Source organism: Drosophila guanche, unplaced genomic scaffold (genome assembly GCF_900245975.1).
Source record: "Drosophila guanche unplaced genomic scaffold, DGUA_6, whole genome shotgun sequence".
Classification (NCBI taxonomy): Eukaryota; Metazoa; Arthropoda; class Insecta; order Diptera; family Drosophilidae; genus Drosophila; species Drosophila guanche.
In genome coordinates, this window is record NW_022995753.1 from 1392979 (window position 1) to 1407151 (window position 14173).

General features: G+C 38.6%; 2 protein-coding genes across 2 annotated transcripts; one reads left to right on the forward strand and one right to left on the reverse strand.

Annotated features, from left to right (window-relative positions):
• Positions 1-569: 569 nt before the first annotated feature.
• Positions 570-7327, forward strand: LOC117588769. Its single transcript, XM_034280250.1, has 9 exons — positions 570-715; positions 1682-1755; positions 2159-2271; positions 2833-2981; positions 3048-3252; positions 4177-4441; positions 4677-4776; positions 4831-5032; positions 5617-7327. Exons 2-9 carry the CDS (start codon positions 1689-1691, stop codon positions 7009-7011), a joined length of 2496 nt encoding a protein of 831 aa, XP_034136141.1. The 5' UTR covers positions 570-715; positions 1682-1688; the 3' UTR covers positions 7012-7327.
• Positions 7328-8214: 887 nt separating this feature from the next.
• On the reverse strand, positions 8215-13064 carry LOC117588358 (DNA-directed RNA polymerase III subunit RPC1). Its single transcript, XM_034279570.1, has 7 exons — positions 13021-13064; positions 11103-12961; positions 10879-11024; positions 10211-10628; positions 9709-10144; positions 8555-9590; positions 8215-8486 (listed from the first exon to the last, which is right to left on the reverse strand). Exons 1-7 carry the CDS (start codon positions 13062-13064, stop codon positions 8274-8276), a joined length of 4152 nt encoding a protein of 1383 aa, XP_034135461.1. The 3' UTR covers positions 8215-8273.
• Between the last annotated feature and the right edge of the window lie 1109 nt (positions 13065-14173).

Below are 14173 nucleotides of genomic sequence, written 5' to 3' on the forward strand. Positions count from 1 at the left end.
TTTTTATACCCGGTACTGGAAGAGTTAACGTTACATATTTTCTGCATCTGTCATCACTGTCATCATCATCACTGCACGAGTCAAAGTGTTCGAGAGAGCAAGATAATGAGCAGCTGGCATCGTGTTGCTGGAGGCAGTGGGTGGACGTGGCTAACGAAAGCGTTTCTTTACGTTTGCGTTTACAATATGCGATTCGAGTACCGGGTATAAATAGAAGACATATAATACAGACTTTAATGATACAAAGTGCCGACCTTCAGTAGCAAGGATTCTGTGCTGTTTCCTGAACATTTTCCACTGACCCGAGAGAAAATGTAGTATTAGTAGTAGTAGTAATCCTAAGCTAACATCAAACACGTCTAATACATTCACACGCCGATTGTTGGTTGAAAATTTCTTGTTCAGAATAAAACTTGGCTATTGTTATCATTAGCTGTTGAGAAAATGGGGACATTTAATTATGAAAATTTCTAACATTAGTTAACATTTTCACGAGTAATCGAAAGTGAACCCAAACCTGTTTCAGGAGTACCCTACATCTGTTGCGAACAGTTTTATATTCTTTCGTGCATTATTAGGGCTCCAGAAGAATAAGTGTTGTGTTCGTTTCTGTTGTATAACTAAAACGGAATAAACATAATACAAAATAAACATAAACATAATAAAGATAAGAAAATGTTTATCATAAGCTTACACCAAACATAAATACTTAAATGTAAGTTATATGCATTTCATTGCCAATTGATAAATGTTTGTGTATGTACGTTTTTTTATATGTTAGCATATTAAAAATTACAATTGGACCGAAAAACATTTTTACATTTAGAGACATCAATCCATGGGTACATATGCACGTACACACATATGTACATACTTACATAAGATGCTAAAACATAAAAAAAATATACATACATACATAAGTGTTAATTTTTCATAAGCTACTCGAGATTCGAAAAGGTTTCATCTACTCGTTTTAATAGACACACACATACATATGTACATACCTCAGTGTTTTTTTAATATTTGTCGATGATTTGTTTTCAATTTAACCGTTATTTTACCGGCGTCATTTTCTTTTCGAGTATACACACGTACATACATACATTTTGTAAATTTTGTAATCCCTTACAACCAACAGCATTTGGATTCTACACTTTAGAAGAATGTAAATTTATATGTTTTGTAAAGATTTTGTTTAAATATATTTAATTAAATAATGGGCTCAGGCTCGATAGCATACCCGAAATTTGAACGGTAAATAGGGCATATTGTATTTGTGCTCGAAAGTGGATTTACATATTCACATACATATGTAACGCACAGAAGGCAATTTTTCCGACCCCTAAAGCATATGTATATGTACGTATATTCTTGATCAGTATCAATATCCGAGTCGATATTGCCATGTCTGTCTGTCCGTCCGTCCATCTGAATTGTCGGCTAGTTCGCAGAGACTGTATGAGCTAGAGAAACCAAGTTTTCCAATCAGACTGCTGGGATATCACTGTGATACAATTGTATTTCCAAATTTCGCCCGCCCCCTTCCGTCTCTACAGGGGGTAAAAATCTGTGACATCCACAATTTTAAAGATACGAGAAAAACACAGCTACGAAGGAAATTAGGGTCAGATTTGATCATTATTAACAACACACAATATCTACCAATTCTATTTATCCACAGACTTAAAATGGATGAAACTAATCGCGGTGTGTCTCCGTGTGATGCACAGGATGTGTCGCAGTTTATGCTCGATGGTGAGTAGTTTCAACAGAATATGGTTTCTTTACTACTAAGCAAACAACACAACAAAGGCGCATCTACGCCAACCGCCAATTTATTTGCTTTTGCTTTGCTTTGTGTGAATTCTGGTTCTCAGATACCATAGGAGCTACAGTAATAAAATTGTACGTACATTTAAAATATAGCCATGCCCCTTTCACCTCCACGAAAAAATACACAAATCAGTGGAGCTCACAATTTTGAAGATGCGAGGAAACCCATTACCGTCAGATTGAATCATTAGCTGCAATAAACAAATAAATTAATTACTGCTGCTGCTTAGGCAGCGACTTACAACGTTCCTGCTCGTTTTTTTTTACTTACGTGACTTTAACCCCATTTTTATGAGATACAAAATGTTTTTTTTTTCCTCCACAGACTTGCAGCTTGCTGCCGAGCTTGGAAAAACGCTTCTAGAACGAAACAAGGAGCTAGAAATATTTCTTAAGGAATATAAAAGCAAGGGAGATGAGCAGGAGCGTGAAATAGTGGTAAGTAACTTGAAAATCCAATCGCTTTTAGGCACACATATACATACATATGTATGTATGTATGTGCATATTCGTTTCCGTTCTTTGATTTAGCTAATGGTCCAATTGTACATATTTGCACGATCTCGAAAGATTTCTCAGGGTTCTTTGTTTGATTTTATTATTTATTTCTATTAAAATGCGTGCATTTTTAACATAATTTTCTATATCTTTTGTAAAATTTTTCGAATGAACATTTTGTTTAATCTTGTTTTTTGTACGATTGATTCCTGGCCACATTTAACAGGATCATCGTGAAAGACGTTCACAATTTAAGTCGTCACTTGTTGTCGCTTACTTAGGGCATTCATGTTAATAAAGTGCTTCATATTTAGCGCTTCGGTAATCTTAAGACTTACTTGACTGTAATTTATTTGTAAGCGATCAATAGTTTTCTTTGTCTTAGACCGTTTAATTAAGTTGAAACGCAAAAAACAATTATGCTTGAGTGGCGTTTACTTTAAGTGTAATGCAAGAAACTATTTTCCGTTCTATATGGTGTCAAATTTTTTTTTTTCACAGCATCTTCGTAAGCATATTAATGCTATGACGGAAGTGAATGATTCTCGGCTTAAAGTTTACGAACAGCTGGAAGTAGGAATTCAAGACCTTGAACGCGCAAACCAACGCCTCAACATCGAGAAAAACTCCGATAAAAAGCTGATTAAAATGTAAGATTTTTTAGATATGTAGCCACTGAAAATTTGTTTCAACAGATTTGTATTTTTGTTACGTAGGATATCTTCTAATACTGAAATATTGGAGGCTCGATGTGAGGAACTTAGTCAACTTCTAAACGAGTCAAAACAGACCCTAAATATTGAGCGTCGGAGAGGCGATCGGTTGCAACAAGAGCTTAATAATAGCGTGTCCGTTTCTGATAATCAAATTGGAGATCGCAGCGAACAAGTCATCAATTCTCGAAATGACTATAATATGAAGGTAAGCCTGAACAAGAATAAAACATAAGCCTTAGTAACCGAACATATACGTATCCTTGCCAAAAAACATAATATTCTTGACTTTATAATATTTACACCCCATAAAAGTTCCCCAAAAAATAGTCAGGCAATTAATGTAATTTTCCCCCGATTTTTCAACCTAAGTCACACTTTTTGGCGTTGTCTGCCATTTTATGGCCATTCTAGCACTGTAAATATGTATCTCCAGATATGCATTATGCTTAGATAATCACACTGTCCGTTGCACAGATTTAATTCTAACCAGTGCCTCAATACATATTGCATTATTGAAGACAAATCTTCTAGAATTCGAGTTTAGCCACCTCAGTGCTAACTTTCTGAAATATTTCTGCTTTAAGGCAACTGGTACACATCACGTGATATCATCATTTGCACCGCACTTCGTTGAGGTGGAAAATTTTTTAATGTTTTCTGGTGCTCGAACTGCAAGGGTGTCTACTCTACGCTTTGGCATGCGAAAGGGTCTTTTAAGAATATTAAAATTGTATATGGTCAATTCTCTGACGTCGAATGGGATCGGTAGAACGGTCAAAATAAAACGAATACACATTCGGCGAGATATTTTCGCGATTTTTGCATAAAATAACCAATCGATTCAAACTCAAATATCAGCGAAAGTTTATGCAATATAATTTTACCAAAATATAATTCGTACTGTTTTAAGAAATTGAATTAGAGGTCGCACGGGACCAAATATTTCTTGATTCATCAAACTTAATGAAACATTATATCACAATTTTATAACTAATTTACCTTTCAAACTTTGTTTTTTTTTGTACATATAATTGATTGGACTTTCTCGGAGAAATTCCCATATACGAATATACTTAATATATGATATTATTACAAATAAATAAAAAATAATGATTCATGTTTTTTGTAGTCTTTCGATTTTAATTGTAAAGCAACGGATCAACATTCATTTGAGCATCGGGATATAGCAAACTCAACTGGCGTCGAAGAACTGTTGTCTCCAAATGACAGTCTCCATTTGGTTGTTGCTAATAATGCGTGCGATAAAGTCGCAGCAAAAGGCGAAGACAACGAAGAACTGGTTAAACTAATTAGTGACTTGGAGCTTGTGAAACGAGAATTGTTTGCAGAGCAGAAACGTTGCGCTGAATTGGAGGAGCAATTGATGGCCATAAGTAAATTCCTTTTGTTTTTTGTTTGCTTTTTGTGAAGATAAAATTAAGTGAACTCTCAAATCTATAGTGAAGTGGTTGATGTAGTAGAAGTGGATGTGTATTCACAGCAGAAAACGTCTGTCCGTCCGAACTTTTTTGTTTTTTGTCAAGATCTCAGGGACTATAAGCAAGAGTCACCAAATTTTGTGTGAAGAGCTTTTTCCATGTATTAACTACATTTCTTTTAAATATTTAGTTCAAGAAAACCAAGGTCTTCAAACCCGTCTCTCTCAAAATAATGCGAATGAGGAAATGATGTCCATGCATGATGAGTTCTCTCTTTTGGACGACGTAAGGTGGGTAATAATAATAACATTAAAATACAATAATGATACATTGAGATGTTTCAGACAGGGGCAAATGTGCAGTCGCTGCTTAGGCGTAATAGATGGACGTAGAACAAACGCCGACGAGCAATCTTCCATAGATCAGATGGAAGAAATTTATGAAGACGAACAGAATATGACTGATTTGGAAAATCAAAGTGAAGTGGATCTTGTTACGAACAACATCTCGAAATTTTCGAACTGTACACCTGGATGCTCATATAAGGTAAAACTCTTTTTTACACAATATGCTATAAGTGCGTGGTATTTTTATGTTCTTTGAAGCCTAGTATTCAGACCCGAAAACAGTTTTGGTAGCAAAATTTTTAATATTACGAGTGAGTGTGACCAGAGGTGTGAATTGCGCACCGTACAGTTACACTGCTCATCGTTTTGTTTTGTGAAAATTAAATAACATGCTTATAAAACAGTGAGCCAAAAATGTATCCAAGCAGGATATTACTCATAATGAGTTTTTTGACTCTTGCATTAGCGGAAGAGGAGGAAAATCCGCGAAAAAGGTCCTACAAAATTGGGTAAAGATACATACATACATAAATATATCTGCAGGAACGTTTTTTTTTCGATCAGAGTACTTCCCAGCGTACAGCCACTAGCAAACAGTTTGTACTCGAAAAAATGTCATTGGTTCCATCCGAATATGATGCCTGATCTGAGTACTAGGCTTACAGTGGGCAGTGAAAATTACGAACAATAATAAGTCTCAATCTTAAATATATAAACTGTAAATATATAAACAAAATATTTTTTGAGTTTTTATAAACTGATTTTATTTATGCATATTTGCAGGAACGTTTTCCGGACTCACTTAACCCCAAAGCCATCAATAACTCCAATCCTTATCAAGACTTGGTCAAGAAATATGAGGCTTTAGTGGAGGTCCAGAGGACTTCAATTGCCGCCAAGAATGTTTGGGGTAACGACAAGGAAAGTGAAAAGGAAAACAAATTTAGTCACAATCTTTTGCACCTGGAATCTGTTGGAATGCATGCGAGAAAAGAGGATGGAATAGTTGCTGATACATCAAAACAAACTAGTGTGATGTCAAACAATGGAGTGGGACGGACTCCAACGGAGTTCTCAGAGGTCGAAACTTCGTCATCGGGGTATTCAGATGACACAAGCAATAAGTACACGCAAACCGATGAGCGCCCGGGCTATTTTCTTTGCTCAATAAGTGATGGAAAGGACTGTAAATTTAGTATTTACGACGATGTTAGTCCGATAGACTCCCATTTCCGTCACCGCCCTGAATACAGAGAATTATTCAAAGAAATATTTGGAGTGCTTAAGAAATCCGCCGAGAATAATGAAGTTGGCGAAAAACTCTCATTGCTAGAACATTCCGATACTGTAAATAGAGTCACATCAGAAACGTCGATAATATCTGCAGTAACCCCTGTGATCGAAGAACATCTGGAGGAATCTATTGATGAAACTCAAAGCATAGCTTCATCCGTTATATCTAATAATTCGATAGCCATTTCAGAGTGCATCACAAAAATTGAACGCAAGACAGCTAAAAAGCACATACATGATTTAAGAAGTTATCAAAACAAGGCGCCATTGATCAAAGAAGCATCGAACTCACAGGTTAATATGTCCAAGATGAAAGGATCTGAATCTCTATCAAAAATAAGGCCAATTGAAGAAAATGGACGGATATTTACTCCAATTAAGAGAGAGCCATTGGAATATTTAACTGTGGGTGTAGGAATAAAAAAGAAAAATCGTCGGAAGCATCGAAATCTATCCACATTTGGAGATCGTTTTGAGCGCAAGCTATGGGATGACACAGATAAAAAAGGTTTTACAAATGGTGACCAGTATGGTAATGCAAACAATACACCAAAATCATCTGAAAAATTCAATACGGATAACCGTGGGCTTGGGCGCGATGTTCGTAATCGGAACTCAGATTTGTATAACAATTTGAATGGTTCCCAAATGGTAATTTATAACCGAAATATGAATAAGCCCCAATCTGCCAGAGGTCGTGTTATAGAGCTGAACGGCGTTGAGTTTTATCATAATACTGTTTCACAAGAACTGCACAAACTTAAAAAACTTGATCTGTCCTACGCTGATGTATTGCGCCGCGCCGACACTTGTGAGCATATGCATTCAAAGTTTCGCTCGCAACGACTCAATGGTATAAAGAAGAATCCTCAACAACGCCAATAAAATAATTATTCTGTATTTATATTAACTATTTTCCTAGATGTCATACAGTTTTAAGTGAATTCTAGTCGTTTTTATATATATCAACTTGTCACGTTCCAAATACCATACATATGTTTTGTTCTGTAAGCTATTGATCAGTTTTAATCGTAATCCATTTTACATGTTTCCGATAATATATTTACACATATAATTTCACCTTCAAAAACTTAGTTTTGAGCTAATTTCTGTATCCCGATAAAAAAAGAAACGTATAAACTATCAAACCGTAATATACTCTTAAGAAGCAACAAATTAATAAAGATCTCTTCAAAATGTATTAAAATTATTGCTTTAAATTTCTTGGGGGAACTTAAAATATGTACAATTTCTGGTAAATGATTTCAATATTTTATGTGCATTTTTCGACACATCCTTCGTTGCAGCACGAATTTCGTGGGTAAAATCCGTTTTTGTGCCACAAAATATCGAAGCTGTGCGCGAACTTGTTAAGCATCGTTACATATCGTGAGATTGAGGAATCTTTGGGCATTAGTATAAAGTCTATCAAGGGGATTTCCCATCATCGTGGTATCGCTTCGGATCTTACAAAAAATCAACTTGAAAGAGTGTGGGAGAACACATTCTCATAGGCGGGGTTAAAGCCTAGGTCGCTGTCATGAAATCAGGCCACCAGCCCGGTCCCATTTCGAAGCTGGTGGTAGCAAAGGGAATGGCAGATGGAAAATTACAGCCCGCATGGGGGAACCATTTGACTCTCTGACTTAAATCCGTATACTCGTGCGAGAAGCATTTAATTACAAATCATATCTGTATGACCATTTTATAGAGACAGCAATGGACAAGATTTATCTGAAATTCGCATTAATATATTGCATAAACTTTCGATCACATCTGAGTTTGAATTGGCCGCCACTTCCTTACGTGTCCCCGAGTGGCTTGGTTTCTTGCAATAATCTCGAAAAATAATGGTTGCCCAAAATGTACCTTAGCCAAGATCGCCATGAAGTGTGTCCTAGTGGTTGAATAGCTTTTAAAATCAGTCTTATTTTTACCTTTCTACTGCTAAGCGTACGCATTGCTATCTCTTTCGTCTTCAGAGAAATGCACATAAGTTGTACAATATATCCATACTCTTTCATTTTCCTAAATGTTGTTTTATTCAAAAATAGGAATTGTGTTACACAATAATTAACAGCAATATCTCTTAATAATATTCCGGAATTTGCAGGAAAACGATACTATATATATGTTTAAAAAAGTGTTTACCCTACGTGAGGTGGTAGAAGATTCAAACCAATGAAAATTGTTTCTTCAATTCTCGGAATCTTCTTGTCTTCGTGACGATGCAGCAGCTTAAAGATACCTGTACCAATGCCCGCCGGCATGCCAAGTATAATGCGCTCTGATACGCCATTAATAGTGTCCGTTTGGCCGTAATACGCTGCATCGAACAAGTGATCTGCCGTCTTCTCAAACTATGGTTAAATAGAAACAATTTATATTGAGAATATTTAAATAAACAAATCATTTCGTTTGCACTTACCGACGCCAAGTTAAAAACGCTCTCTCGCATTTTTGCAAGACCGTGTCGCGTGATACCCAATACCTCACCGCGGGCTGTCATTTGGCTGGCCAAAAGCATAATGTGCCTCCAGTCGACACTCATGCCATGCCCCTCCATAACATCCGTGATCTCGCTCATGATAATGGTCCGTGCTGCTTCGATTCCCAGGGTCTGGTATATCTCACAGATATTGTTACTACGAGTGCGCTCGCCGACTACGCCATAGGTTGAAATGACCTCACGAAGCCCATAGCCTTCAATACAAAGTTTATATGTGGCCGGCTGCCGAGTATCATCAACTGCAATAACGGCTCGAGCAATGTTCGGCAAGCCCGCAACAACAACGCTTTGTAGGCTGAGCGCCAGTCGCGCCAGCTCTGCGTTTATTGTTGATGTTCGCGAGGTTTCAACACGAACAATAATACGCGAACTCCGAGCGGCAATCTCCACTTGTGCAGGCTTAAGTCTCATCCGCGACTTAAGTATGCAAGCCACAATTGTCTCTAGGTTGATATGAAGTCCTAGAACCTTGATGCGCGGCATGTCTATTCCCATGGCCAAGTAACAACTATAAGGTCCGCAAACGACCTCGACAAATGAAGACAGCTCGCCCAATGTGGTTTTCTCAATGCGAGACTTCACCTGTCTCGCATATTCCATGCTATTATTTACTTTAAGCTCAGCAGTTATAATTGGCGTAGAAATAGTTTTCGTTGCGTTGATTATCTCCACAATACGAGGCACACCCTGAGTAATGTTCATCGAAGCGACACCCGCAAAATGAAAAGTCTTTAGCGTCATTTGGGTGCCCGGCTCTCCAATGCTCTGAGCAGCAATAGCTCCTACTGCTGTACCAGGTTCACTTACGGCGCGATTATATCGATAATTGATGCGACGTAGGAATTCTAGCAGCTGCTCGGAAGTGATGCATTCGATATGATGACAAAGATTTCCATTTTCTATATACTTTTCTTGCAATCTTCCAATGCGGGTAGACACAGTCTCTAGGTACTTCCTGTATTATACAAAGAATTTAATGTTGTTGTTAATGGAGAATATGGCAAACAAGAAGATAACCCCAGAGAGCCTGCGAGTAGATCATAGTCATAGTCATTTCCTTTTAAACCACTTACCTGATATCCATCTTAAAATCATAGCGAGCGTCAATGAACTCTGGATTCATCAAAAGAGCTTCTAAAACGACTGGAATCTCGGCGGCCGGTAGAGCGTCTTGCACGCTATATGGTATTTGGGCCCGCAAATTGTTGTATTGATGAACCAGATCAACTGGCTTGTTTCGGGTTTCCATTGAAACAGGATCAAGGCCATCACCACCGTAGATAGTGTCTACCATCTCGCTCACAGCATTGCGAACAGTGCCGTCGTAGTGCACTACCAGATCCTCAAGGCACTTGACCAAACGCCTTTGCAGATATCCTGTCTCCGCAGTCTTCACCGCCGTGTCAACCAAACCTTCGCGTCCGGCCATAGTGTGAAAAAAGAACTCCGTAGGGGTTAGGCCAGAATAGAAGCTGTTCTGAACGAAGCCTCTAGCGGCGGGAATAGCAGCTGAAATGTGAAACAATTCGTTAATTTAATTGTGTTTTTTTCGATTTTACATCAGCGAATACTCACAGTGCCGGTCGAAGTGCGGCAAAGCGCGATTCTCGAAGCCATTAGGAACTCGTTTACCACTAATAGCTTGTTGTCCTACGCAAGCGATCATCTGAGAAATGTTGATGTTTGAGCCTTTGGAGCCACTCAGAGCCATTATAAGGGCGCTATTGGTGGGATGCAGCTCGGCGAAACATGTCTTGGCTGCTTGCTCGCGAATGCCTGATAGCTCGCGCAACATCGCCGATTCCAAGGTCTCTTGCGGCGTGCATCCAGGTTGGCACTGAAGTGTTCCCGATTTCAGATTTTCTATATAGTCGTTGCACTTTGCATAGCCGCGCTCTAGCAATAGTTGCTTGTGATGCAAAAGTTTTTGGCTGGGCGTCACATCACTGATGCCGAAGGAGAACCCAAGGTTCTGTATAAAGTAAGAGGTGATCTGAAAAATATTTGAGAATTTATTAACTAAAATAGTAGACAATGAAGACTTTACTTTTAATACCTATAAAAAGAATTTCAGGGGGAAGGAAAGCATTAGAATGAAACAAAAATTTTTGTTGCAGACTTTGGTGATATGAAACAAAAATACTTTACGACCTGTTAGCATTCTCTTAAATGTACGAATTATCTTCTAGATATGTGCCGATTAACAGACCGTTAAGTAGTTCTGTAACTGTTCAAATACAAACCCTAGCCAATCGCCACATTGCCTTGGTAGCGTGAGCCTCCCCAAAGTCCCTCAGCAGTAAGTAGAAGATGCATTGCTTTGTACCTGAGCCCATAGTGGCCTTATCCATCACACCGCACATTAGCTCAGAGTTTCGGATGTGAATCCCTAAAATCAAAGCACAGAAAGTTCAGTTTAGTTGATAATGCCCAAACAAATGTATAACGTATGACAAAAGACACATACACGAGTCGTTGTTACATAGATCCATGTTTTTCGTATAGTTTCGTCCCTTGTTCACCATGTTGAGGCGAATATGCGAGTCAGTGTTTGGGCGCATGAGCAAGCTGAATATTTGTTTTCCCGTCCAGAGTCGGCGTGGCTTAATAAGAGCAGGAGTCGGCATATCTATGTTCATGGTGGAGTCCTCGTTGGCTAAAAAGCATGCTGCTAACTGCATCACCTCTTCTTTGGTGAGGAAAACATCCTTTTGTGTAAGCAGATACCCACCGGTTATAAAGTCCTGTGTGGCAGCAATCAAAATCTCGCCATTCTTAGGCGTAACCAAGTTTGATTGATTGCCCATTAGGATTAAAGCCTCGGCTCTGGCTTCCTCAGTCTGTGGCAAGTGAAGATTCATCTCATCACCGTCAAAGTCCGCGTTGTATGGTGTACAGGTGCACTCATTAAAGCGAAATGTTCGTTGGGGTTGTACTTTGGCACGATGACACATAATTGACATCTTGTGGAGCGACGGTTGGCGATTAAATAGAACGATATCGTTATCGCAAAGATGTCGCTCCACAATATCTCCACACTTAAGCTCCTGCGCAACCTTCTCACGATTGCCATATGCAAGGTACTTCTTGAAACTCGAACCCCGCTGCTGAACGTAGTTGGCCCCTGGGTGCGTGCTAGGCCCATTGCGTACCAGTTGCTTCATATGACGAATGTTTGCAAGATTTACGCGTTCCGGGTAGGTAAGAATCTTAGCTACACGCACTGGCACTCCAACCTGATTAATCATCAAGTTTGGGTCCGGCGAAATGACGGTACGGCCGCTGAAGTCTACACGTTTGCCAGACAGGTTGCAACGGAATCGACCTTGTTTTCCTTTCAAACGCTGAACAATTCCCCGTGTGGTCTTCTTTGGTGCCATGTTGATGGGTATTCCACTGATCTCGCTATGGAAGTAAAGGGCCACATGCAGCTGCAAAAAGTCCCAGTCTTCATATATGAGTTCAATTTTTCCACCAGTAGCCATGTGACGCTGGATAACATCATTAATTAGCAGGATCTCGCTCTGTTTCATAGTCAAATCATCTTCCGTTGTGCCGGCTTTTACTTCTGATAATACCGATGGACGAATGCAGGCAGGAGGCACAAATACACGCGTCACAATTAGATGCTTTGGATGGGCACCACGAGAGCACATTCCTAATAAGGCTACATCACTCTGTGGGATCTGTTCAAAGAGGTCCAGCACCATTAGCGGAGTAAGCTCCTCAGCCGTGCTATAATTACTGAGCGTGAGATTAAGGTCGCGATTGAGCTCAGTCGAGCGAAGCATTTGATCCATGTTGCTTGTAAATAGTGAATCTACCTTACGCCCTTTGTACGGATCATGCAGAATCTTCAGAAGCCCAGGACCCTTCTTCACGCCACCATTGGCCATTCCGCAGTGTGGGCATTTTGTAACTTTCTTGGCTTTTGCCAACATCTGCGCATGCAAGGCCTTTTTTCCCAGATATGAGAAATTTGGGTTATGTAGCTTTTTCTCGAAAGAGATTCGGTCCTCTAACTTGAGCATCACCTGTGCACACGACTTGCATATCATCTGTAGAATATTAATTGTGGCACGGAAGTGGCCTATGTGGAAAACTGGTAGCGCCAAGTCTAGATAGCCAAAGTGTCCGATGCACTCATTAAGCCCATTGCCGCATGTTTCACATGTAGCATCTTTCGTACTAATGCCCATTCGCCGATCTAGTACTCCAGAAGGCACTGGTTGTCGCTGTCCCTGATAAAGATTTTTTGACGTGATCCTTACCAGGGACTCCTGCTGAATTTCATCAGCGCCACTGATTCCAAACTGGACATGTGAACTGCGAAAATAATACCTGTAACCATCACAAATTTAAGGTTCATTCATAGGGATACTTACATCTTCTTGTTCAAAGCCGACTCACGGAATTGTTCCTTGGGCATGTTTACAAAATAGTGTGAGTATTGTCGGCATGCCAATTAGAGGACCTAGAGCTGCAGAACCATCGATGGCCTTTTCGATAATATCGATGTTTTAGAATTTACAAAATAGTCTCTGCATTTCAGGCACAGCCATCAAATGGGAGCGGTGGGAATTTTTCAAAGATTTGAAACACCCGATGCTTACAATTTGGAGATGCGGAAACTTTGTGTGCCTTTCATAAAAGAATGGTTGTGAATGTCATTCAGCAGAAGAACATTTTTATGAGGCCAACATCGATGAGGAGAATTTAATACAGTATTTCAGTGTTTAGACATTGCACTTTTAATTACAATCTGTGGAAAGCTATTCGAGTTGTGGGAAATTTTTTAATTTATTCAGACGGATTCCGATATATTGTTATACTTATTAATTTATATTATTATTTTATTTATTGGTGTTCTTGATAGAAACCATAAAACAATAGTGCCATTGCATTATGTTTGCCGTTTTCACAATATGTTTTATACATATGGAGTTGTACATAAATGCTCAGCTAATCAAAACTGGAACATATTTTAGGTGTGCGTGAAAACCGTATAAATAGTTCTGCAGCTTATTATCAGAAAAGATACGAACTGCAATACAACATGGAATTCTGTGAGCAAAATACAATCAAAGACCCTCATTTGAAACTATTTAACGCTATTTGTTCTCTTAGAAACTGTATAAACTCAGTTTTGAACCTCTGACTTTAATAAACTTAGCTATTCTTAAAATCTGATAAATTCGCGATCATTTAATTCTGGGGTGGAACGTAAGATTTTGCGGTTCAGAAAAATCTGCAGTTATCGCAGCATTTATTTGGGACGTTCCTACGTACGGGCTATCTGCATAAATGAGAATGTATGCATTGTTATTTTTTAGCGCTCGCTCTGTCTTGAAATCCAGAGTATAACTTTATATTGTGTATCCTTTTTAAAAATATAAATAAACTCATAAATATAAATAAAATATTTTTTTTTTTTTTTTTTTTTTCTCTCTCTTTATATTTACAATCTGTTTTTAAACAATAAGTAAATTGTATAATTAATATTCAATTAACAGAAATAGCAGTTTTCCAATGAGCCCT